General features: G+C 37.6%; 2 protein-coding genes and 2 pseudogenes across 32 annotated transcripts in view; 1 reads left to right on the top strand and 3 right to left on the bottom strand.

Annotated features, from left to right (window-relative positions):
• Positions 1-27,304, top strand: part of pHCl-1 (pH-sensitive chloride channel 1) — a 1,184,550-nt gene that overhangs the window by 585,003 nt on the left and 572,243 nt on the right. The window lies entirely within an intron of this gene.
• Positions 10,287-12,098, bottom strand: LOC148935557 (uncharacterized). Its single transcript, XM_089080714.1, has one exon. It carries the CDS (start codon positions 12,066-12,068, stop codon positions 11,172-11,174), a length of 897 nt encoding a protein of 298 aa, XP_088936840.1. The 5' UTR covers positions 12,069-12,098; the 3' UTR covers positions 10,287-11,171.
• On the bottom strand, positions 13,288-15,077 carry LOC148935556 (uncharacterized; annotated as a pseudogene).
• On the bottom strand, positions 14,933-25,539 carry LOC148935555 (uncharacterized; annotated as a pseudogene).

Here is a 27,304-nt window from a genome sequence, read left to right as displayed (position 1 = left end):
CAATCCACATGTAAATTTGCGTGAAATCCAACATATGCTGAGCATTCAAGAATCAATTGGTAGTAAATATTTAAAAGTCGAGATATCTTCATCACGTAATTCTTAATCAAGCCTTAACTGAACAAGATCACAGAGATTGAGTATTGTTTTGTCAATAGGCATCACAACAAATCCGAAATGTTGATGACTTTTTCTGTTACGTACTTTTCAATGATGAAACTACTTTCCACAACTTTCCTACTGGGACATTGAATAGGCATAATTGTCTATTAATAAATAGGGCTCCAGTTAATCCTCATTAGATAAGATAGACTGATAATCAGCATTGTTGGAGCCTAATTGTCTAGTGCAGAATTATTATATGTCTATTTAATTAATCCTTATTTTTTTTATGCTATGGTTAATGGCGAGAATTATTTACAGTGAATTATTTACAGTCGCTGAAGGGCAATCTTTTGATTTTACTTGAAGTTGTAACGATCAATATGAGGAAAAAGAAGAGAACGAAAGCAATATGTGGTTGCAACAAGACGCAGGTCTGCTAGTAAGTATGTCAACATGATCAAAGATTTCCTCAATAATACTTTTCCTAATGATGGATTAGTAAAGACGACCCAATAAGATAGCGAGCAAGATCGCTCGATCTAAAATCTCTTTAATTTTATTTGGAGCTACCTCAAAGATGTAGTGCCCGGATAACAAGAGATAATATGAAGAAGGAAATCTAAGCTGCATGCAACATTCCATAGCATATATTTTTGCGTACTGTTAGACATTTTGAACATCGCATTCAGTATTGCTAATAGGTTAACAATGTGACCTGCGGACATCTGATTAATTGAAGTATTATAGTCAAAAAATCAACATCAGTCTTTTTCAAGGTTACATAATGTTTTTTTTTCGGAATGCAGCCTGCTCACTAAACGATTGGTTCTTACTTACGGATATAACCATTTACGCTTAATCTTCATTGGCAGAGATAAACTACTCATTTTGCGTTTATTGACTGGATCAATCACAGATCTTGCTTTCATTGGCTAGATCAGCCTGCGATCTTTCTTCGAACGAAAGAGATATAAGTTTGAGCAACCTCCATGTGATATATGGGTAATACTAATGCCGGTGATATTGCAACCTTCAAGCCTTAAAACTCGAAAAGTGCTTAATGAAAAAATATTCTTAGTTTTTTATAATGTTGTTCTTATAGTGAAATTTTCTTATAGTGTTTTGAAAAGCTCTCGAAGTAAACTCTCGAAGTAAACGAGAATATGCAATGAAAAATGCAGAGATCCCGCTTAAAAAGATGTGACATTGCCCTAACCTTGACAACTTCAACTAAGATAAAACCAATAATATCATTTTATGTCTTCTTTAAAGTCATAAAACTTTCGCCTGAAATTTTTTGATTTATTGCAATGTTTCTGATAACTGAAGTTCGGCAAGTGTAAAATTCAAAGAAATCTGAAATTTTGCATAAGTATAGAGTAGATGGATCTAATTATAATACAAAACAATTTTTTGTTGCTGCTGATATTCGGTTAAGGGATGGAAACACCCTTTGAAAAAAATCGGTCTTTATGTTTTTAAGCGAATATCATGAAAATGAGGAGTATGAGGAATATGAAAAAATATTTCCAATAAAAGTTTCATGATTTTATAAACGCTTTACAATAACAAGATTAGATTTCTTCCAAAATATCAAATTTTTCAAAATATCTCTACTTAACATTTCTTTTTAAACTAAAAATATTTTTTGCAATTAAATTAAAGTTCATTTCACGCCGAATTCAGTCATATATAATAAAGTTATATTCCGTAAACATATTTTTGAGAAATATCATTCATAAAAATCAATTATTGTTATTTTAAAGAAGGATAACGTGTACCGAAATGCAGTATTTGTTGGCTTAATAAGTAAAATGGCAGTAAGATGACTTTTATACATTGTGTTGTGCATGTTTTGTTTTGAACAATAACATTATTTCAACACTTTTTTGAACAATATCTTGTATCAATTATATAAAATAAAGTAATATGTTATTTTCAATCTTAATAAGTACAAATGTAATAAGTACAAATAATATTTATTGAAAACAGTGTAACGAATTATATCATTCATGAAGAGATAAATTAGTTTCTTATATTTTGCAAATAGATACATTAAAGAAGCGTTGTGAGCTCTGTGAGTTGGCACGAGATTCATAAGTCAGAAGTCCCAGTTTAACCCCAATCCCGATAATATTTACAAGCGAATTATAGTGGTCTGGCAAACCATCTAGAATAACTCTGCCAAGAAAAATCCCTATATTCCGTTCGGAACCAGCGTAAAGATGTGTCCCAAATAAGAAGGGAGGGTGTGCGTCACGGCGGGGCCCGACCACGAACTAGTCGTGAAAACTCGTAATTATTTTGCGAAAAAATACCACCTTAGCCAGGAATCGAACCTGGATCTCCTGCTTACCGGGCAGGCATTTTATTCCCTTGACTACCGAGGGATGTGATGATATTTATCGCAAACAACGTATTTAGAATAACACGTTAACAATACAATGATACATATATATATATATATATATATATATATATATATATATATATATATACGCATATTACAATATACATATATACATGTATTCTTTCAAATCCCCACGACCGGTACTCCAGAGAGGTGATGGTCCTATTTTCTCAATGGATGCAGGTCGGACTGCAACGGCGACACTCTCCAACGCCATTGGCAAATATACAAATAATCCTCCTGAAGCACGACAGGAGAGATTGCATCAAGTATGGCTCGAGTCCTCGAATAAGAAAGGAGAGTGTATCTGTGTTAACACATGCGCATCACGGATGCAGGGATAGCCGAAAGACGTTCTAAACCTATAGAAATAGACACATTAGAGTTTAATATAATTAAATAAATTTTTTTAGAATGTATTGTATGTAAGACGATTTTGTTATTATATTACTATATTATACATATTATAAGGAAATATACGAAAATATTCTCGTGGACGAAACATATCAAATAAAAATTTTATAGTGGGACACATGATATGGAAGTAGATATACAGCCTCGGCGCGTCAAAACAAATGATGTCATTGGCGCCAGTAATTATTAATTATTTGATTAACGATTTAATTAACCTGATAAATTAAAGTGAAATTAATAAATTTTTCTTCCCATATTAAACAAGAGGGACGTGAGTGAGGATGGGGGGTAGACATGTACGGCGCGTTGTGTTAGACTGATGCGTAGGATAGCCATGGCGCGTCAAAACAAATGACGTCACTGGCACTGGTGACAGAGACAGGGAAAGAGGGATGGGCTGACGTGAGTGAGAATGGGGAGTGGACGTGTTTGATGCTATGTGTTAGACTGATGCGTGAATGGAGTAATCGAGTATTTGGTCTGTGCATTCCGATCGTCGGCAGCTATCCCTGCGAGCTGATTGGATTAGCCATAGCTGCCATTGAGCTGATTGGCTCGTGGTATCCGCGAATTGTGTTCCATAGTGCCCCCGAGTGCTGGTTGATTTCGGAGGATTTCGATTAATTTTGGGAAAGACGAGACGTGATGTCAAATTTTGGAGAGAACAAAACAGCGACGAGACGAGAAAGGAATTTATAGCTTGTAAACGTAAGGCGTGCGAGAAAATTTGAATATTACAGGGAAGAAAGTTTATCGGGGAAAGAAATAAGCAGGAGTTAAATTATAAAGGCAGGAACGGTCAAATTCATTTACGGCTTCTAACGGCATTATATGTAAGGGTATAAAAAATAATTTTTTGCTCTGTGCATGCCATGGCACAATCACTTTAGTCTGAAAATGATTTCCAGACCGATGAAATTATTATTTTATTTTATATTATAGATAGAGGGAGAAAGTGGGAGAAAAAGAAAATACACGTCGCTTATAAAAATTAAAATGTTTATTTATATAATTGTCATAAAAATGTTCCTACATTTATTTATTCTTTTTAGTACACGTTTGCACATGACAACATACTGCATTTTCACATTTATTTTTACCATGAGGAAAAATTTTATGAAATAATCATACAATCAGACGATCGTTATATTCTCAATTTTCGGAAAATAAAGCGGTAAAACGAATAATAACCGCGAAGCATAAAAATGAAGAATTACAGGAAATACAGTATTCAGCAGGCCGCGAGTTTGTGAAAATATGCCCTGTAATTGTGTAACGTTTCATTTATGAGTGGTGGAGTTTCGTCGAAGTTGATGGGTGAATCTAAAGTCCAAAGATGATAATCTGAAGCTATAGAAATATGTGCCCGCTCCATATTCATCGATGTAAAAGGCGATTCAGTATTCGCCAGGTCGTGATTATTCGTGTTAGCGACGATAGCTGTCGACCTCGTCCCTCGGGAGTCTGTCGCCCGGATAGACTCCCGCATCTCTGACGCGAAGATGATGCAACGTAGAATTTCGAGCGAATTTATCGTTTAGAGAAGAAATACGAGGAGTTATTTGTGTAGATTTTACCCCCATCTCTTCCTGCTTTTACGACGTTATCATTGGCCATATATTCGCTCGCAAATATTGTGCGTTTTTTCGTACGAAGTTCAAGAAATTTTTTTTCTTTTGCTCCATTCGCGTATCCTGTTGCTTTGTTTTCTAATTTCTTATTTCTCCCAGCAAGTAAGTTCGAAAAATTTCGTTTTATTATAAAAACTCCACTTTCTATCTCACTTTCATCGAGGCTTCCCGTGTAGTTAATAAAAGAATCTCCGTTGCTTGCGACTTCGTGTTCTTGTAATCACTATCTTAATTTGTTCGTATTCCGCAATGCGCAATGAAATTAATTAGAATTTCGTTGAAATCCGTGTTGACTGCAGTGTAATTCGTGCTCCCCACTCTCCAGTAGGCTTTTGAACGGAGAGATTCCTTTAAAATTATATATGTCTATAGCGAGTGCGTTTTGCAGTAATCTATTTTATCACGTTTTCTGCAATAGATGTAGCGTGTTTTTCGTACAATCTCCTGCAATATTTAATCTCCTGAAATATTTAATATTGCTTGTCCCGTCGAACTATTCGATCCCTTGTGAAAATTTCGCAAGAGCCACTTGTTCTCTTTTCTTGATTTTTCGGGTAATTCGAAGAACGGATACGGTGGCATCATAATCCAATGGTCTACGAATGCTTCGTTAACTGCGACGACTGCTACTTTCTTTGGCATAAACTTTCCTTCGTGAGGAGAAACTTTCCTTCGAGAGAATATATATATGTATATATGTATATTGTAATATATGTATATATGTAATATATGTATATTGTAATATATGTATATATGTAATATATGTATATATGTGTATCATTGTATTGTTGACGTGTTATTCTAAACATGTTATTTGCGATAAATATCATCACATGCCTCGGTAGTCGAAGGGATAAGATGCCTGCTCAGTAAACAGGAGATTCAGGTTCGATTCTTGGCTGAGGTGGTATTTTTTCACAAAATAATTACGAGTTTTCACGACTGATTCGTGATCGGGCCCCGCCGTGACGCACACCTTCTCTTCTTATTTCCTTCGTTGTCACAAATCTTGTATATCGACAATTATATCTATGATGTAGCCTTTAATACGCTTTTTTCGCCCAAAGTGGCGTGGTTCTCGTGTTGAGTAAAACTGCGGTTGTTTTCTATTATAATTCGGTGAAATATGAAAATATGGTTACTGTGGAGGGGGAAGTTTGCTCTAGCCACTAAAATCTATAATGATTTGACGCGAAGAGTCGATTTCCAACATTTTCGAACTTTGCTTAAAAAATACAATTAACCGGTGCAACTTTTCCAATCGCTTCTAATCGTAAATTTCCATGTCTGACAAGATTCCAATGTTCAGCGCAATTTGCCAATAAATCAGGAGTGAGATCGAAAGCGAAGAGCATGAATCCATTGGTATAATTTTCTCGGCTTATGGAATTTCCCTTGTTTAGAAAATGGATGCTGATTCCCGAGAAGAGTGTGTTATAAGCTTCGACGAGTGGCTCATCTTTCGAAAAATTTGTTTGTAGCAGTCTGCTCGAAAATTGAATGCCATCGATATACAACGAAAAGAAATTTATACTGCAATTTTTGAAATTAAACGGATTTAGCTTTCTGTCATCGTTAAACTTTGTTATCGACTCCAACTATTACACGTTTCGGAAGCTGGCTAGGTATCGCGTTATCAGTCGATTCTCCTATCACTCCAGCGTGAATCATGAATGTTTTAACTTCGACTCGTGTGAGAGGATACTTAGCGGTTGTTTTGCTTAACATTCTCGACTGGGCGAGTGACACTTCAGAACTTATTTTTGCTCTTCTGAGCAAGCTAACATCTAGAATGCATTTTGACGTTGAGTTGCCTCCCGTGAGACAAAACACATTTCTCAAGCGAACAACAAGTCTTATTTTAACCTCCGCTTCGTTAAATTAAAATTTATCCTGATTAAAGACGTCGCAATAAAGATGACTTATTAAAACTAGCGAGCATTCTCTTTGGATGTATCGAGTGTGTCTCACGAGAACTTAATTTGGATTTTTCGATTCTAATAGCTCGTCTATGTAACCAGTTCGTCTGCGTCCCGTAAACTAGAAGTCATATTGGAAGTTTTTGCCGGTGAAGAATAATTTAACAGTGCCTCGATGTACGTGCGTTATGCGTAGGCGTTGTTTGGAGGTAATATGGGTTTTTGATTGAAGTACACATCGATCTAGAACATCGAATGTGATAGGTGATTTATGGGGTCTATTTTGTTTCTGATCCCTTCTGATAATATTCCAGGATTCGATAAACTCTCCATTCGTACGCAAAGGCTTAGCATGGTATGGCGTGAGATCTAGATAATTTTCCCCGTGCCCGGGTACGACGAATTCTATTGGAACGTCATGTGAGCGAGATTACCGGTTTGTAATAAATTCATTGCGAATTCTCAATTGATTTAAGTAGGAGAACTGAAAGGATTGAGCTCGCTCTTTAAACACTCGCTCGAGAGAATATGAAGAAAGGATAAAAATTATTGCAAATTTACGATTCATCCTCATAGCAGTTAAACGGATACGGTGCGCTTTTTCCCGCTATTTCGTTGATGTTTCCTTGCCTTTTTAGTTTTTCGCGACGGCTTTCTTCATCGATGATTTTTTAATCGTTTTCTTCACACCGATTTTCGATGATTTCCTTTTACCGGCTTGCCGGCGTTTACGAACCGAGCTTTTCCTGGATTTACCTGGATCTATGCGTCGTACTCTCCAAAGGGAAAATGAGCTACTTGCATTTTTGCGGATGTTTTATATCTCGACCCCTTCATTAACTTGCTTATATTTGCTTTGGCTTTTCTCTTGAGATTTCTAGCCGATTCCTTGAGGCGCGTTTCGACCACCTCCTTGAATGGAGTTTTCCATATCTTCTATCATGTTAATTCCTGCGCGTAAAGCTTCTTTCCCGACTGCACGTATTCTCCTGCTAGAGGATAAAATAGTACTCTTCTAAACAATCCTTGGAGAAACCTTCCCTATGACCGCGCTGATAGGATGAGCCAACGAAAACTCGTGGAATTCCTCCCCCTCTTCCACTACCACCATCGTTTTACGTTTCATAATACTCGTCATATTCCATAGCGATTAATTTTTTTCTTGAAGCTGCGCGGCGCAAATGATAATTAACTGATACGTCCAAAGTGTAATGTCGCTATCAATGTTCCGGATTCGAATAGTATTTTTTCTCTGAGATGATCTCTTATATCTATTTCAATTTTACAGAATTTTGTTTGACGCAATGGGATATATTACAGAGAGGAAATATTTCACCAGATTCGTAGCGTACGCGTAGTTATGATCGGATAAGTCAATTGAAACGATTTGAAGAAGCAGACTTCGCGTACCGTCAGTTATGTAAGGTTCGCAAATATCGCAATAAACATACATTTTATCAGAGATACCGCGCCACAAGCTACAGGGTTTTCCATTCCAGAAAGATATAATGCGACCTCCTCCAGATTTAAAATCAATTTTGAGAAAATGAGTTAAATCATCAGAATTAGACTTATGGCGGGTCTTACTACAAATCCGACATGTCGAATCTCAATAGCCGAAAAACATTATCCAGGAGATTTATATAATGAGTGAGAGTACATTGTTCATTGCAATCGAGGAGAACAAGGACCCTATCGCCAGAGCCTTTTTAGTTCGAAAGTAAAATGTGAATTGAGATACTTGCACTCTTTATTAACCGCGTGGATAAGATCCTCTTTATTTTCATAAAAGTCTGTCCGTATTTATGATTCTCTCCACGTGAATTTATCGTTATTCTTCTCATCCTCTACGTTCTTCAAGTCGACTTCAAGTCAATCTAATCGTATTATCGCTTGAACGTGAAAAATACTGGAAGGAAATTGAATCTCTCTTAGTGTCTCGATTTCTTATTCTCCAAATAGATGTACACTGTGAAATAGTTCTGTAATGAAAGAAGCGTATGTATTTCCCGGAAAATACTGCTTACTGCTATCGCTCAGAAGAATCGTGAAAAATTGCTCCTCTTCCATTTCAGAGAAAAGTTAAACTCGAAACGATCCAACTGTCGAAATCTTCCCTGAAAGTTGCTCGTATGCCAAGAAGGATAGTTGGCAGTTCTTCCGTCCACCGCGGATTGGCTCTGCAGCGGATGGCAGCTTTGAGTTGACGGTGGAAGCGTTCCACCATGCCATGCCATGGCTTGTGGATGGTATGCTGTGGTGCGATGATGTGGTACCAGTAAATGCAGCCAATTGGTTGAAGAGCTGTGATTCGAACTGGCTTCCCTGGTCGGTTGTGATTCTCAGGGGAGTGCCGAATCGACAGATCCACCCGTTGTAAAAGGTGCGGGCGACTGTTTCTGCTTCTTGGTTGGCCATGGGGAAGGCCTCGGGCCACCGAGTAAATCTATCCACGCATGTGAGGCAGTATCTCTGGCCTTGCGATACTGGTAGGATAATGATATCGAGGTGTATGTGTTCGAACCGTCTGCTAGGAGGTTTGAATGTTCCCCATGGGCTGTTTGTGTGTTTGATGACTTTTGATTTCTGGCACTCCAGGCATGTTTTTGCCCAATTGCGGATGTCTTTGTTCATGTCTGGCCACACGAATGGTTGAGCTACCAATTTAGTTGTTGCCTTGATTCCTGGGTGCGCTAGTTGATGTATTATCACGAATGCCGTTCGCCTGAAGTCTTTAGTGAGGTACGGACGTGGTGTGTCTGTTTGCGTGTCGCACCATAATTGAAGCGCAGTCCCAGATATTTTGACTTTATGAAGTTGCAACCCGTGTTTGTTGGTTTTGAAATCTTCTATTTCCGGATCGGTCTCTTGTGCGTCTGCTAGTGTAGCGAAGTCGATCACCGATTGTATGGTCTCCAATCTGGACATGGTGTCTGTGGCTATGTTTTTGCTGCCAGTTACATGCTTTATTCTGGTTGTGAATTGGCTGATGTAACTGAGGTGTCGGAATTGCCTTGGAGTACATTTGTCCGGTTTTTGTCGGAAGGCGAATGTAAGAAGTTTGTGATCCGTGTATATGACGAAGTCTTTGGCTTCAATCATATGCCGGAAATGCTTGATCGCCAAGTAGATAGCCAGTAGTTCTCTGTCAAACGCACTGTAACGAGTCTCAGTGGGAGAGAGTTTCTTGGAGAAGAAAGCTAGTGGTTGCCAATCTTCCTCCTGTTTTTGTTGAAGGGCTGCTCCGACGCTAGATTCTGATGCGTCGGCGAAGATTGCTAGTTTAGCGTGCCCGTTCGGATGTGCTAGTAGTGTGGTGCTTGCGTCAGGTCTGTTTTCGACTGTTCGAATGCTTGTTGCGCTTGATGAGACCATTCAATGGGTTGCTTGCCTTTCTTGTTGGCGAGCAAGTCGTTGAGTGGAGCTTGTGTTGCTGCTGCCCTTGGTATGAATCTCCAGTAGAAATTCATCATACCAAGGTAGCGTCGAAGTTCCTTGGCGGTCTTCGGAGGCTGGACTCTTTAGATGGCCTCAGTGCGAGAGGGGAGTGGTTGAGTGCCCTCTTTGGTGATGAGGTATCCGAAGAACTCGACTTGCTTTTTTTCGAATTGGCACTTGGATAGATTGATGACGATGCCATACGTGCTGAGTCTCTGGAAGAGCGTTTGAAGATGCTGTAGGTGTTCTTCCTCTGATTGTGAAGCGACGAGAATGTCGTCGATGTACGTGAAGCAAAATTCTAGCCCTCTGAGCGCTTCGTCCATAAAGCGCTGGAAAGTTTGTGCGGCGTTGCGTAACCCGAATGTCATGTACGGGAACTCGTATAGTCCGAAGAGAGTAGTAATGGCCGTCTTCGGTATGTCCTCTTCCGCGACTGGGATTTGGTGGTAAGCTCTCACCAATTCAATCGTGGAGTAAATGCCTGTGCCCTTGAGAGCTTGTGCGAAATCATGGATGTGGCGGATCGGGTATGCGTCCGGGATGGTTCTGGCATTTAACGTCCGATAATCCTTGCATGGACGCCACTCTTCGTTTTTCTTGGGCACCAGGTGTAGTGGTGATGCTCAAGGACTACTTGAAGGGCGAGCTATGCCTAGCTCGAGCATCTTGTTGAATTCCTTTTTTGCGATCATGAGCCGGTCTGGAGCGAGTCTGCGCGGTCTGCAAGTCACCGGTGGTCCCGGTGTGGTCGCTATGTAATGCCGCGTTTGGTGCTTTGCCTCGGCTGGCCTTCAGGGCGCGTGATTTCCTTGTATTGCGATAGGAGTTTGTGATATGGAATGAATTCCTGGACGGTTTTGATTTGCACCGTGATGTCGTCGCTTGCCTTGCCCCGAATTGCTAAGCCCGTTGTCTGGTCGATGAGACGTTGGTTGGCGAAGTCGACCATTAGATTGAAGTATGCTAGGAAGTCGGCTCCAATTATCGGCTTATCGAGATTGGTTACGATGAGTCTCCAGGTGAAGGCTCTTCTGAGTCCGAGATTCAATGTGATTGTCTCCATGCCATACGTGTCAATCGTGGTGTTGTTAGCGGCTGTGAGAGTGTATGCGGACTTGTTGCGTGGTCCACGAAGAAGTTTGCGTGGAAATACGCACAAGTCTGCTCCCGTGTCCACGAGGAAATCAATTTTTGTATTGACGTCAGTGACATGCAGGCGGCGTGTTTTTTGGCTCGTGCCCAGTACCGCCTTTACTGGCGAGCCGTGTCGTTTCCTTGTATTGTGTGTGAACAGGGTGCTTCGCATTTGCGGGCTGCTGCACCGAATCGCCGATGGTACCAGCACTTCGTATTGGCGTTCCCTCTTTCGGATGATCTTGAACGAGATCGGTTCCGTGAGGACTCTCTCTGTCTTTCGTGGTTTAGTTGTAGGCTCATGCGTTCTATGATGCGCGCAAGGATTGTGACCTGTTGCTTCAATTCGTCTTGTTGGATGCGCATTTGTGCAAGTTGTACTTGCATATTATAGTCGGCTGGCGTGTTGCTTCGCGTGTTGCGTGTTGTTTCAGCTAATTGTAGTGCCGGGTCTCTGGTAACGTCTAAAATCGCGTCTGCCATTTCGGCGAGGTGATCCAGAGTGTCTTGTGTTTTGCTGACTAGATGTGGCTTGAGAAAGGTCGGAAAACGGCTGAGCCAAATGATCCTTACGACTTGTTCGCCCACGACTTTTCCGGCTAAGTTGCGTAGGTGCCGCAGGAACTGCGATGGTTTGCGATCGCCTATTTCTTCATGCTCGAGTAGTTGCCTTGTTTTGTGCTCCTGTGTTGCGCTCAGACGTTTTATTAACTCGGTGCGTAACGTTTCGTATTGTCTTTCCTCAGGAGGATTCATAACTATGTCGCGTACTTCCATGGTGTATTGCGGGCCAAGTGCTGTGAGTGCGTGGCCGAATTTTGTTTCCTCTAATGTGATGCCTGCTGCTTGGAAATTTCGGTCTAGGATGCTGAACCATAGTTCTGGATCGGCTGACGTGAATTCTGGAATTCTCATCGCTACTCTGTTGACTTCCTGTGCGTAGAGTGATTGCGCCTCCATAGTCGCTTCCGGTATGTCGCTGATCGTGGGTTGTGGTATTGTTTGCCGGCGCATGCTTGTTTGTTTCTTTCTTATATTTGTCTATATATGTTAATTTGTACTTACTTTGTGGCCTTTCCTGGGAAGTCGGGGGTCACCAATATGGTGGTTCGTGTGTCCACCAATGTAATAGTTTAGTATCTGCAATGCGGTAGTCGGCTATATTGAGGTGGTCGTTGCCAACATGGGTTGTTGTGATGTAGTCGTGCTGCTCGATTGGATTCGGCGTAAGTCGTCAGTTCACGCTCAGGCAAAGCGGAAAAGGGCGACCGGCTCGAAAGGGAAATGAAGGTTTACGTGCAGGTTCCCAGAATAAGGCAATCTTCAAATATACATTATATATTTTTCATGGTAAGAGTACAAAAGATGACGAAGACATCAAGAGCGTGGCGCGGGGGTTTGCGTTCCCCGCGTGTTCGGCGTGCGGCCCGAGGTGGCCGGATCGCGAGGTTCCTCGCGGAAGCGCTGTGCTCGCCTCTCGCGGGCACCAACCCCGCCGTGGTGAGCGGTCCTGTCGCAGCGGGTTGTCAGCACGCTCCCGGCGGGCTGCGAGGCCTCAGTCTGAGAGGCGACGTGATAGGAAGCCGGCCGGTGGTCTCGTCGGGGCGTTCCTGTGACGATACTCCCTAGGTCTAGTGGAATGAGGCGCCGTGGATGTCCTGTGGGTTCAGGACGCTGTCCGGGGAAGCTTGGAGGAGGCGGGCAGTGATGCGCCGCGATCTGCGGTGAGATCCTCGTCCGTTGCGGGGTAGACGGCTCGCTGCGTGGGCCCCTACGGGCCGGGAAGCTGATGGTGCGGCCCGGCGTAGGCGGGCAAGTCCGAGGAGCTGCGCTCGGGCGCGGTGGTGTCCGCGACGCTGGCCCGGACGCGTGGCTGTCAGCCGATGACGATGATGTCGAGAGGGCGCCGAACAACTCGACTAGCTGCTCTTGCCTGGAGGCCGGGGGGCGTTGGTCGCCCCTTGTCGCAGGTGGCGCAAGCCCTGGCCGGCGCGAAGTCGCCGACAATCCGGGATGCGGCGGTGCCGGGATGTCTCGCTGTCTTCCCAGCCGGGAAGTCCGCTCAGTGTTGGTCCTGGCGGCGGGGGTAGGCCTTCCCCCCCGCGGTGATGGCTGCCAGCAGGTTGCTCGGGCACGGGCGAATGCGGCTGCGAGGTCGGCGGTGAAGAGGTGGTCCCGACGTGGTGGCGGAATCCTGGTCCCTGGGCGGCGTACTCCGGTGTCGTCTCAGCGGTGTGGCTCTTCTCCGGTATCGGAGGCAGCGGCTCGTTCGGTTGCCTCTCGGCAGGGGTGCCGAGAGTCTCGCTCAAAGGCGTGTACGGCCGCTGAAGAGAACTCAGGCGAGAGGAGGCACGGTGTGCACGGCCGCGTCGAAGGGCGGAGGAAATCCTCGATGGCATGCGCGGCCACTGAGGGGGGAATACGACCTATGAGTGGTCGGTAACGCCAGCCGCAAAAAAAGGCCGTATAATGACCGCAAGCGGTCAGTCCTCAGCGCTACTTAAGCCGTGTGCGGGCCCCAGTGCGCACTGAGGGGTAGTATCGATCGGTGGTGCTGGCTGCTCTTATATAGCGGTGATGTTGCTTTCCGCGCATGAGTAGATGACCAACCGGTTGGCCATTTCGTGGCGAGCGCGTGAATCACTCCCGTGCGCGGGCCCACAGTGTCGGCGCGCGGCAGCGCGGCGGCGCGCGTCGGCGCGCTCGTCGCTGGGCCAGAGTGGCGGTGACCGCCACAATATATATATATATATATATATATATATATATATATATAATATAATATATGATACCATAGCAATATAAGGAATGAATGAAGAAAGGGATGTTTTTATATGTGTAATTATATTATATGTTATATATGTAATTAAATGAGTAAAAGTTATTATCACTATTATTTATAATATATAATGCAGGAAAGCAAAAGCATTTGTAAGCAAATAAAAACAATTTTAAACTTAAGGTAATACTTAAAGCAAAAACTTAAGATAATATAATAATACAATATATAAAAAATGAATGAAAAAAATTAATGTTTTTATATATGTTCATATGTATAATTAAAGAAAAACAATGAAAATTATTATTATTGTTATTAGTATTTGTAATACTTAAAGCAGAAACACAATTTTGCCACGCAAGCGCTACATAAAAGTATAAACGATATATAGCAATATTTTCAGGTTATTTCTGAAAAATGCGATTTTTTAGACTAATTTTATTATATACGATTGAATTTGGCATAAAATTCCCTTCAATTTTATATATTTATATTTTATACACACACACACACACACACACACACACACACACACAAAACAAAAATATGATATTATCATTATTATATTATTTATATCATTCATCACAGATATTATAATAATGATATTCCACAAAAAAATGCTTTAAAAATAATAATCCTTTACACCAAAAACATCTTATTACAGCTATATTGTTGCAATTTTCGATATCACATGTTGAAATTTCTTCAAACTGAATTTTACTTTTTAACTCCTCTGTGCTTTTATTCGTATATCCTTTTAAAGCACGAATATTTAAATAAATTGTAAGGAGAGGATAACTGATATCGAGGAGAAGATAACTGATAATGTATCAAAGATTGTAATTTTATTATATTATTTCGTTGATGTAAATTCATATCACTTTCCAATAATAAAACAGTGTCAGAAAAATGTTTAACAAAATTTTCCCAAAGCCGAAATCCATAACATCTAACAGTTGTATTTTCCCTGTAGCACTTTTTGGAATTATCATTGTATTAATGCATTTTTTTGCTGGTGTTAAATCGGAAACAATATCGGGACAATGTCCACTCCAAGAGTCAATAAGAAGAACACTATCAGTACCAACATTTGGACAAAAAGCTTTTTGTAACTATGATTTAAAATAATCTATATGAAACAATAATTTAAATTAATATAATAACATTGAATTTTGTTAGATTGCTAAAATAAAAAATTGTACTGCAAGTATACACAATTGAAATTTGTGTATACCTGCAATCATCTTACCAGATTTTAATGCTTTCACAATAACATTTATTGATCTGAACAAATTTTTTTCCATTCTTGGCCCAAACATGTCATTAGTTTTTTGTAATATAATAAATAAAGGAGATAGCAACCTACCATTACGATATTGTTGGTTGTATCGTATATGAATGGGTTGTCGATGATACAGATTGTACAACACACTCTATTGTCTCTATCTTTATTCCTTGATCAGATAGTGACCTTCCGGAATGTACTTCTAATTGAAATCCACTTTGACTTGAATTATAAATTTAATTATTAATTTATTTTTAATTATTTTCAGATCCGAACTGTTCAATAAGAGGTTTCACTGTGTTTAAAAAATCTTCGGTTGTTTTTTGCAGATCATTTGTATTTTCCAGTGTTTTTCTAGTGACAAACTTTGTAATTTTTCATGAAACAATTCGATGGAACTTTTTGAATCTTGCTATCTAACTATGAGATGCTTTGAACGTAGGATTTAAACTTCTTATTTCTTGTTCTAAACCTGTAGAGCCCACCTTTTGAATCAACATCGTGAATTATATGGTCTGATTGAACAAACACTGCGGTAAATTTATTATGTGTAAATTGGGAAATGTAGGATAATTTTTCCATACGATATTTTTCCATATTTCTATCTGATTGTAATTGTTCTTCTCATGTTTCAATTGACGTTCAGATGACATTCTTCTAAATTTATGCTACACGGATTTTAAAGAGCGATTTCTTTTTCTGTCATTTACATTATCTTCATTGTTGTTCGCGAAATCTTCAGTGTTTCGCCAATATTCAACAGCTCACCTTTTATAATATAAGAACTATCAAAGTGCACATTATCAGTCGAACATTCATAAATATTTAAATTATCTTCGCTCCATGCTTCCTCAATTATTTTCAAAATATGCAATTTATAAGGTTCTTGGAAATCAAGACAGAAATTTTTTCTGTTATTTCCAATCCATTGTGATAAAAAATACTATCTAATAATAATTTTTGGATGTTTTCTTTCAATTCTATTTCTACTTCAATTGGCGTTTTCATAAGATATATTGAACTTATGGAGATCTAAGTGTGACAACATTAAGTGGATTAATAATCATTATTAATTTGTTCTTCTATAGAAATATATGTTAAAACACTTTAACACACTATAACAAAGTGACTTTACTGATTATAACTGCAAATCTACTAATATTTATATATTAGATTTATTGATACCTATCTTTAAGAATGCACTTAAGCTTAAAAGATGTCACGTTTGAAAGACGTTCCGATACGAAAGATAAAGGATAACATATTTTATGATGATTTTATAATGATGATACGATTAATGAAATTATTATCACTTCTTATATCACAAACATGTATTTTAAGAGTAATGTAATTACTTATTTCGTATAACAAAATCATGTCTTTTGACGTGACTTTTTTCAAAACATTAGGAGTATTCTTTAGAATGGTTAAATAATATAATAACATAATTATTTTAATATTTATAAAAAAATAAAAAATTAATAAATTTGTGTTACAAAATAAATGTATCATAAATATTAAAAGATGATTATGTTATAATATATGTTTAGGAATTACTGTATAAAGACAATGTAAACAAATAAGAGCGTAAGCGAACAGAAATAATTTTAAACTTAAGGTACTATAATAATAAAATATATGAAGAATGAATGAAAGAAGTGAATGTTTTTATATGTATAATTAAAAAAAAACAATGAAAATTATTATTATTGTTATTATTATTTGTAATACATAAAGCAGAAATATAATTTTGCCACGCAAGCGTTACATAAAAGTATAAACGATGCATATAGTGACGTTTTCAGATTATTTCTGAAAAATGCGATTTTGTAAAATAATTTTATTATATACGGTTGAATTTGGCATAAATTTTCCTTCAATTTTTATTCTTAGGAAAAATTTAAATTACATAAAAATAATAATGAAGAGTAGGGATAATTTGAAAAATATTAAATTTTCAAAAAATCTTAATACACAGTTATAAAATAAGAAATTAAAGGTTTTGTTTGAAACATTTTTTTATATATTTCACCGTTTCGTTAATAATTGATAGAAATCAAATACATAGGTTAGCCTTTGAGGGATTGTTTCACCCCTTAAAACTCCGATTGGGAACATATAAAAAAATACGTGTTTCTTAGATTTTTGTTTTTAATAACATATTTCAACGAGAATCAAATCAATCAACGGACAGTTGTGATAGGTCCCTTGTAAGTACGTCAATGATCTCTAACAGATAAGAAAATCCCTTGTTGTAATTTTTGAGATCGATTGGAGCTCGATCAAATCGGCTTCCCACAGATCATCAATATTCATCACATTGTAACATAATTGTGGAAATTTTCGTCTCGACAGACGGTGCAGCGTGTACGCGTCTTGCGATTCGAGCGAACGAGCTAGCTTCTCTACGTGAGAAATTCGGTTTAGCGGCACGCGACAGATTATCCGTTGCTGAATATCCGGCATAATACGCCGGATCGTAGTACAAATTTTCAAACCCTGTCAGCGCGGTTCATTCGAGTAAACGCCTCTTTCTCGCCTGTTGGAGAATCTTTCACGAAGTTTAGAGGCAGGCCGGTTTTACGAAAACGAGTCGAATAAAACGGCGCATAATTTGTTTGCTCTTCTTCAATCTTGCGCTTTTCTCCCCTTATCCGATGTACCTTTGCTGTAAGTTTTCTCGGTTTTTTCAGCGTGCAACTCGCTCGTGATAATAATGTCTGGATAAATGTTAATAACAAATGTTAATAACAATTCCGCATTTTCCACGAGTACAGCCGAGATGTTTGTCGAGCGCAGTAATTGCGCAAACTGACCTCTTCCTATTGCTTTATATGCTGCACATCGCGTCGTTTTTTAGTTCCGTGATATTCGAATCTTTTATGATATTACCATCAATAGTCACGATTTCCTATTCGTTCCACCTATTTCTTGAGGGACTTTATCAATCAACGACTTTATCAAATGTTTCAAGAGTAAACGCACCTTGACAAAACTTTTCGGCACATTTTTTAATATTTTTTCGACGCTTCCTCGTTCGCAATTACGCAGAGAGTGGTGTAGCGCTATTTTATGTGCGTCATCAAGGAGTGAAGTTTTGCTCGATGTTTGTGATTCGCGTGTCGATTTCGCAACGTTCTCTTCCCGCTTATCGATTGTTCTTATCCGGCGAATCTTTCTTTTGCGACAAAATAGAGATATCGCCAAAGTACTTCTTTATACAATTTCCTTTTTTCACTTACGTCGCGCGAAATGGGGGGAATTAAGAATTCTACTCATATCCGCATCGAGAATAAAATCGTGATAAAATCCGGATGATCGCATGGAATTGAGTTTTCCGACGTCTCAAAATTTCGTTGCGTGGAATTTTCTATTGCGCTGATTACTGCGGTTGTTGGGTCGAATGCTGCTGCTGCTGTTGCTGTTGAAAATGATATTGCATTCTTTCAAGATTTTCGTGGAAATTAAAACCATCTTCTTTGCTCTTTCCATAACTATTAGCCGATAATTTTCGAAAATAGAGCCGCGAGTATAGAGCCGCAAGTCCGATGAGGTACTGCAAGAATCCGCCTCGTTGCACAAATAGTTTTTTCTTACTTTTCCAATTCCCTCTTTTTGCCACTATTTGACGCAAAGTCGTTTTATATTTGCTTAGTCGATTTTTTTCAGCACGTTCGAGCGGTATGTTACGCTTGAGAGTATTGAAAACACATTTATGGATGCAACGAATTCATCGTCTGCGGATAGTAAGAAAGAGGCAGGCTAATTTTTATTAATATTTTAATTAATATTATTTTATTTATAATTTTTATTCAAATAACACAGTGCTTTGAGAAAACAGGTATTTCTTTTACCGATCAAACGTTTGGCGACTTTTCTCGCGGGCAATTTTGCCGTCGCATGGAAATTGCGCGCGTGTGACTGATTGGCACAAATGAGAACAAGACGCTTTTATACGCTACCTCTGATAGATCTATGCGGTACGTAAACGTAATGCGTCGTATCCCCGTGAAATATGCACGTTCGAAATGAATTCATCGATTGTTTCAGATCTAGCAATAAATATCCATAGGGTTGAGACGTGGCGTTGTAGTACGCTTCTTCGAGAAGCTTTGGATCATCTTGAGCTTTGGATCATCTTTGGATAGACTTACCGCGCGAGATGTCGAAATTGCGCGCGATCCCGCGAGTTTTTAGAGACCACAAGATAATTTGTGTTCAAAGATATATTGCGCTGTCCGCGTCCCTGATGAAAGAGATTTTGCGAGAATCGGAATCTGAGATTTTTATGATGACTTCCTTTGGTAAACAAATCGACGATTGCTTCGCTCGATGACGATTCTCTCATAAGATCGTCGATTATTATTAATTTCGGAAGAATGAATCATTCGAATAATCTTCTGAACGTGATAATCCTTCAAGAAATTCGATCGCGGGATTCTCGTCTTCTCTCTTTACTTTCGTCTCGTTTTGTAATTGCTGATAAGCATCTTGCCACTCTGCGTAGTAAAACAAAATTTTCTTAAAACGAACATCTGACATAACGAATAAATAACGAAGAAATCTCTTTACAAAAATCGTTTTCTCGCATCCCATTGAGCCGCACACGATCGCCATTCACAGATATTTCCAACTCACTTTCCTTTCGCAAAATGAGCATAGTACATGGCATCGCGCGCGTAGTACACGGCTTTAAATAAAACAACGAAAATACGCGATTCACGATTTTTACATTTTGAAATAAGCTTACTCGCGGCAGGGGGGTCACCGCAGCGGGGGTGTGCTAGCATCTCCGCGTGACGAGCTTATACACGAGCCGTAAGCCAAACGCTCGCGCGAGCGTTCCCGCGCGAGAGCATCGCCGCTGACAAGCTTGTACGCAGTCTCCAATAAACTAATTCACGAAAGAAGCGATGGAACATTACTTGCGCGCGTAAAATTTATATTTACGGATTTTTACGACTGATTCGTGATCGGGCCTCGTTGTGGCACACGCTCTTTCTTCTTATCCTCTTTTTATAAAACTAAGATCACTAAATATAATTATTAAGATAATAAAATGGATGTTTTGTTATATGCAAATCTAGTATCCGTTGAAGGAGTTAGGTATCCTACTGTTCGTACTGAATTCCGAGCTTAGTTTTATAAAATCTGGGACATCTCTGCGAGATAGTTTACTATCTGGTTGTAATTGTCCTCTTGAGTTTTTTTGAAAACTTGAAATAAAGACGTGTCTCAGGAATAAGAGTGGCATTGGAGAGTGTCGCCACTGCGGTCCAACCTGCATCCATCGAGAGAATAGGACCATCATCTCTTTGGAGTCGTAAGGATTCGAGAATAGTATACATACTACACACACACATATATATATATATATATATATATATGTGTGTGTGTGTATATTGTAGTATGTATATATGGTATATGTGTATCATTGAATTGTTGACGTGTTATTCTAAACACGTTATTTGCGATAAATATCATCACATGCCTCTGCAGTCGAAAGGATGCCTGCCCAATAAACAGGAGATCTAGGTTTGATTCCTGGCTGAGGATATTTTTCGCAAAAATAATTACGGATTTTTACAATTGGTTCGTGGTCGGACCTCGTCGTGACACGCTCTCTTTTCTTATTCTCTTTTTATAAAATTAAGATCATCAAATATACTTATTATGATAATAAAATGGATTTTCGATATTTAATTTTCGGTATTATATTTTTACTCGATTTTCTCTAGGAAATTTTACATTTTTTTCTACATTGAAAAAAATTTCAATTTCGCGAGGAAGCGGGATTTAGGAGAAAACACGGGGTAGAAAGTTCAATTTTTTAACTAAGTTTTATTACAATTTCTTACGCCGATAAACATTACAATTTTCTCTTAATTAATCTTAATAATTAAACACAAAAAAATAACATTTTTAATTTTCACGAAAAACATTTTATTTTGAAATATCGAATAATTACATCTTTCTCTTAAACTAAAGTAAGAAATAATTATTTTAATTTTTTAAATGTATTATTTATTTGCTTTTATTGCTTTCTTATTTACAATTGCAGGAGGTGGGAAAAATCTGTCACTTAACTTAAATTAAAACTAACTATATTATACAAAATTGTACGAGAGAGAAACAGTTATAATCTGCGTTTTAGCAGAACAGGAGTACATGTTTTTATCTCGTCTCGCGTTATCACTTCTTGAAACGCAGTGCAACTTATTCCTCTAAAACGAAAATTTATCGACGTTCTCTCCTCGCCGATATTTTCCTCTCTTTCTCTGTTTAATAATAAATTATAAATGTTAAAACAGCCGCAAGTTTTCAAAATTTAATTTAATCCCTGTTATTTTGCATGTTTCGAATCTACGATCATTCGGTGTACGAACCACATACGCATAAAATTTTGGTCCACCAGATACAAATCCGCGCTTCGATGAAGCTATCGCGTCCATAGCTCTCAAGTTCGTCCGTCATCTAAGCGTTACATATTCCATTAACAGGAACATCTTTTACAAATTTAAACTTTTAATCAGCCCTTTATGAAAAATTATATAATTTTAAAATAATATAATTTTAATATAATATCATGTAATGAAATGTAAATCCAATTGTGCGATCTCCTAATACGTTTTGAATAACGTTAACACCAAGAGAGAGAGAGAGAGAGAGAGAGAGAGAGAGAGAGAGAGAGAGAGAGAGAGAGAGAGAGAGACTACAACTATTATTATAAAAACTATTATTATAAAAATTACTATTATATAAACTATTATTATAAAAACTTACGAATATGTCTCTACATCACAAATACTTATGAATTGTGTTTTCTACTTTATTGTTTTAACCGTGTAATCAATAGAATGTTTTCTATTAACGGAATATGTTAATAACGAGAAATTGAACTTTTGAATATTTTAACAATTATAAATAATTTAATCAAATTGTTTTTTATGAAGAAAAATTTTTTGCAGAGCATATGTAATATTTTAAATACGACTATTTCAAAATATTTAAAACATTTTTATAATATTTTTGACATATTTTTAAAACAATTATTTATCTAACGTCTAATTCATAATTATCAAAATTATTTTAATAAATATAATTTTTCATACTTCTTTATTTAAATAATTTTAATCTTTTATAATTTTTTTAACTTCAGCTAAGAGAGAGAGAGAGAGAGAGAGAGAGAGAGAGAGAGAGAGAGAGAGAGAGAGAGAGAGAGCATTTTGTCACAAATTTTAGTAAAACAAATCTAAACGAATTTTTTTATTCTTAATATTTACAATTAGTAAAGTTTAATGTACTGTCAATGCATTAGAAATTAATTTTTTAATTTTAAATTTTGGACTTTACGTTTCATTTCTTCTTTTTCTTCACTAAAATTAAACAATTTCACAATTTTTTGTACGTTTTGTCCAAAAAGCTATCGTGCTTTACTAAAAAAAAATCTCGCAGCTATTTGGCAAATTTTTTTTTAATGCAGGGTATTTAAAAATACGAAAAAACACAAAAAATAAATTTTTTTTGTTATAATACATAAATGTTTTTCTGGTCAAAATAAAAAAAGAGAAAAAAATCATTAATTTTTAAATTACTTTCATTCATTTATATCACATCTACGAGGAAAGTCTGAAAAGTTTTGAGCCTAACATAGAAACAAGTATTTTTTCGATCAAATATAGTTTTATTTTTCAACATAATCTCCTTTTAAGTCGATACACTTTTTCCATCGATACTCTAACCTCTTTAACCCCTCCAAGTAGTAGTTGGCGTCTTGCTCCGCAAAATAGGCGTTTACGTATGCAATGACCTCCTCGTTCGATGAAAATCTCTGTCCTCCAAGCGAAACTTTAAGCTTAGGAAACAGGAAAAAGTCGCTAGGGGTCAGATCTGGTGAATACGGTGGGTGGTCACCAATTCGAAGTGCAGTTCGTGAATTTTGGCCATGGCGATCGCCGAAGTGTGAACAGGTGTGTTGTCTTGATGGAACAGCATTTTCTTCTTCTTCAAATGCGGCCGTTTTTTGCAATTTCTGCCTTCAGCTTATCAAGTAATGATGCGTAATACGCTCCCGTTATTGTTTTACCTTTTTCAAGATAGTCGACACACACAATTCCGTGACTATCTAAAAAAACAACACGCCATTATCTTCCCAGCTAATGGAACCGTCTTCACCTTTTTCGGAGCAGGTTCACCCTTTGTAGTCCACTGTTTTGACTGTTCTTTTGTCTCTGGAGTGTAGTGGTGGATTCAAGTTTCATCTACAGTTATGAATCGACACAAAAAATCTGATTCGTTTCGCTTGAACCTCTCCAACAGGGCCTTGGAAATGTTCATTCGAATTCGTTTTTGGTCCAAAGAGCAAGCGCGGGACCCAACCTGCGGATAGCTTACGCATATCCAATTCTTCAATATATTCAGTCAATATATGACAAACGTGTTCTTTCGATATGCCCATAGCCTCTGCTATCTCTCTAACCTTGATTTGATGGTCGTCCAGTACCATTTGGTGAACATTTTTGATGTTATCAGCGGTGGTCGCAGTTTTTGGCCGTCCCGAACGCTCATCATCAGCCAAGCTGGTACGATCACGTTTAAATTTAGCTGCCCATCTTTTTACGGTGGCAAATGATGGGATAGAGTCCCCGTAAACAGCGTCCAACTCGATTTTAATTTGCGCAGGCGTATTGCTTTTCAAATGTAAGAATTTAATCATGGCACGATATCAATTTTTTCCATTTTTACAAAAACACTGACATCGACTGACACAAATGACTGTCAAACAACAACTGAGCGTCCAAAATGGCTGAAATTTTCACAAAAGTCTTTCAAAGCATATACTATTGTAGTATTAGAATGACGAGTAACGTCATGTTCATTAAAGTTCAAAACTTTTCAGACTACCCTCGTATATTGCCCCAAGGCAATATATATAGAGGGCTCTATATCTATAACATACAGTGACATCTAATATTTAGAACAGATTTCGTTTAATATTCAATACTCTCCCTTATAAATACAATCCGATTCATCATTCTAAAACTAAACACATAGACATCAGACATTGAAATAATTACAAATTAATATAATTTTTATATAACATAACATACAAAATATTTACATGATGTCGCGAGCACCGAGAACGCAATCACGCCCACCGCTGACAAAGCGGATTGCGGCAAGCGATACTTTATCCGACGAATTATTATTGTATCAAGCGATAGCGATTACCAACGCTACCGTGCTAATCGCGCAAATATTGTGTAACCATTCCACGTGAAGCAACTGCTAACCGGGTTGCGCGGCCCTTACGCGGAAAACCGCCGCGCGACCCAGAAATATACCGCGAACGCTGACGAACATGTTGATGACATGGCAAGGACCGGCCGCCTGGAACAGGATAAAATCGGGAGACCGATACTAGGAGAAGACTCATCGAGATCCGCCGTGCCGTCACGTCTGTCTGTCGCGGTCCGAATTAAAAAGGACAATCTGTATCAAGTTTTAATAAAGTTTATTTAGTATCGAACAAAGTGGTGAGCGCCTCTTTCCCGCCGATTCCTTGATCGATCCCCGAAACGACCCGCACAACAATATGTATGCGTATATACATATTTGCGTATATATATATATACGCAATATGTATATATATTTTATTAATACGCAATATTGCGTATATATATTTTATTAAATGTTAATATTATAAAAATTTAATTAAAACCAATGAATAAGAAATAATTTTTAATGAAACATTTAAATTAGTTTATTCCATATCATCGATTAACTTAATAATTTTATTCATCATCATCATCATCATCATCATCATCATCATCATCATCAATCGTTGCTCGTTCACTGCTGGACATAGACCTCCCTTTCATAATTCCTTGTTTTGTGCGGCCTGCATCCAGTTTGTATGTATGCATCGCAGGTCGTCGATCCATTTTGTTGGAGGGTATTCTCTACTCCTATGAACACTTTGCCTATGGGTCTTCATTCTATAACCTTTTTGGTCCATCTATCATCGGTCAGCAACATGACTAGCCCAATTCCATTTTAGGATTGCTATTTTTTCAATGGCATATGATACCTTGGTTTTTCTACGAATTTCTGTGGTACCCTGTCTCTGAGAGATAATCCCAGCATTGATCGTTCCATTGCATGTTGCGTGACTCTTATTTTATCAGCCGTTTTTTTGGTCAACGTTAATGTTTCCGCGCCATCTGTGAGAACAGGCAAGGCACACTGGTTGAAGACCTTTCTCTTTAGGCACATTAGGAGTTCTGATTTTAATATGTACCTTAGTTTTTCGAAGGCAGTCCATGTTAATCCTATTCTCATTCGTGAGGGTTCACATGTTTGTTTGTCTCTACTGCATACTTCATGTCCTAGACATCTGTAAGATGCTAGTTACTCCACATAGCTCCCGTCAAGAACGAGGTTCATCATTAATTTGGTCTTTTTGTTAATTTTTAAGCATATTTTCCGAAAGACTTCATTCAGTCTCTCCAGCATTAATTTAGCATCTTCGATATTCTTAGAGATTAGGATTATGTCACTCGCAATCTTAAATGCGTCAGCATTTCACCGTTTATATTCATGCCAAAGATGTCCTAGGTGATGCGCTTACACGTGTATTCTAACAGGGTTGTAAATAATTTTGATGAGATAGTGTCGTCCTGATGAACACCTCTTTCTATACATTTATCGGTGTCGTTATGGAGTCTGACACTTGCTGTGGCATTCTCATACACATATTTAATTACTGCAGCGTATCGATGATCTATTCTGCAATCTGCTAATGCTTCCAGTATCTTATATTGGTTATCGTGTCAAATGCTTTTTTGTAGTCCACGAATACCAGGACCAGCGATTTGCTGTACTCTATTAATTTTTCTATTAGGCTTTTAAAGACCTGCAGATGATCATTTGAGCTATATCCTAGTCTGAATCCTGCTTGTTCTCTTGGTTGGTAGAGGTCTATTTTTGATTTAGTCTATTAATGATGATCCTTGTGAAAAGGTTGTAAATATGTGATAATAAGCTGATAAGTCGATAGTTTCTAAGCTTCTGATTTGTGTCTCCCTTTTTACATATAAGTGTGATGATTGCGTTATTCCAGTTCTCCGGTGTTGTACCATTTAGGATGCATTCATTGAAGAGGATCCTCAGTGCCTTTAACAGTTTTTACTGTCCTGCTTTGATCGCCACTTTGTTCTCACCAAGAGATAATTTTATTATTCTAGTGAAATTGATCAATTGCCTTTGTTGTTAAATTTGTCGATAAATGCGATTGATTAATTCTAATAAAGTCATAAAACTACTAAGTTAATCGATGATAATGAAAATTATTTTAAAATAAACTAAATTTAAATCCTTTATTGAAAATTAACTATTTATAATTTTAAGTTAATTTTTATTAAAATATTTATATTTATAGTTATGATCTCTTATATTAAACTATACATTTTAATATTAATATTAATAATTAATGAAATATTTACATATACATAAAGAATTTATATAATATATATTATTAACAATTTTAATGAAAAAAGTTACAGTTTAAATGATTTATTAAACATATTTTTAATTATATGAGAGACAATGGTTTTAATTATATGAGAAATCATGTGTACGTTGTGGAAAAAATGATATATCATTTAAAAATGAATTAACGTTGACAAAGAAAATACTTATCATTCATCTAACTATTTTTTCATTAGAGGATAATAAATTAGTAAAGATAGTAAAGTAGAAATTTAATTTATCTACTATACCAACAACTAAAATATTAATAGTTAATCAGCAGTATAAAATAATAAATGCTATATTTCATTATAGAACAGATATTGAAAAAGTCATTGTACAAGTATGTGTAAGAAAGGAAAATCTTGGACTGAAATTGATGATATGCAAGTTAAGAAAAAGCAATGGCCAGAGATGCCAAAGATATTTATATATTATTTTTACAAAATAGTTTTAATAACAATATATAATAAGCAACATAATATGAAAATATAGATGCAGATTTTACATAATATATTTTCAAATGTTTATAAATATTTTTAATAAAGAAGTTCACTTTACTAAATTTGCTTCTATTTCATTGTATATAAGTTATTATTATATTATATATAATAATTTTATTAAGGATAATGATAATTTTATATAACAAGAAATGTG

The sequence above is a fragment of the Pogonomyrmex barbatus genome, unplaced genomic scaffold, assembly GCF_055798465.1.
Source record: "Pogonomyrmex barbatus isolate J1 unplaced genomic scaffold, ASM5579846v1 scaffold4, whole genome shotgun sequence".
Classification (NCBI taxonomy): domain Eukaryota; kingdom Metazoa; phylum Arthropoda; class Insecta; order Hymenoptera; family Formicidae; genus Pogonomyrmex; species Pogonomyrmex barbatus.
The sequence above is the reverse complement of the archived record's forward strand: the minus strand, read 5'-3'. Positions and strand labels throughout refer to the sequence as shown.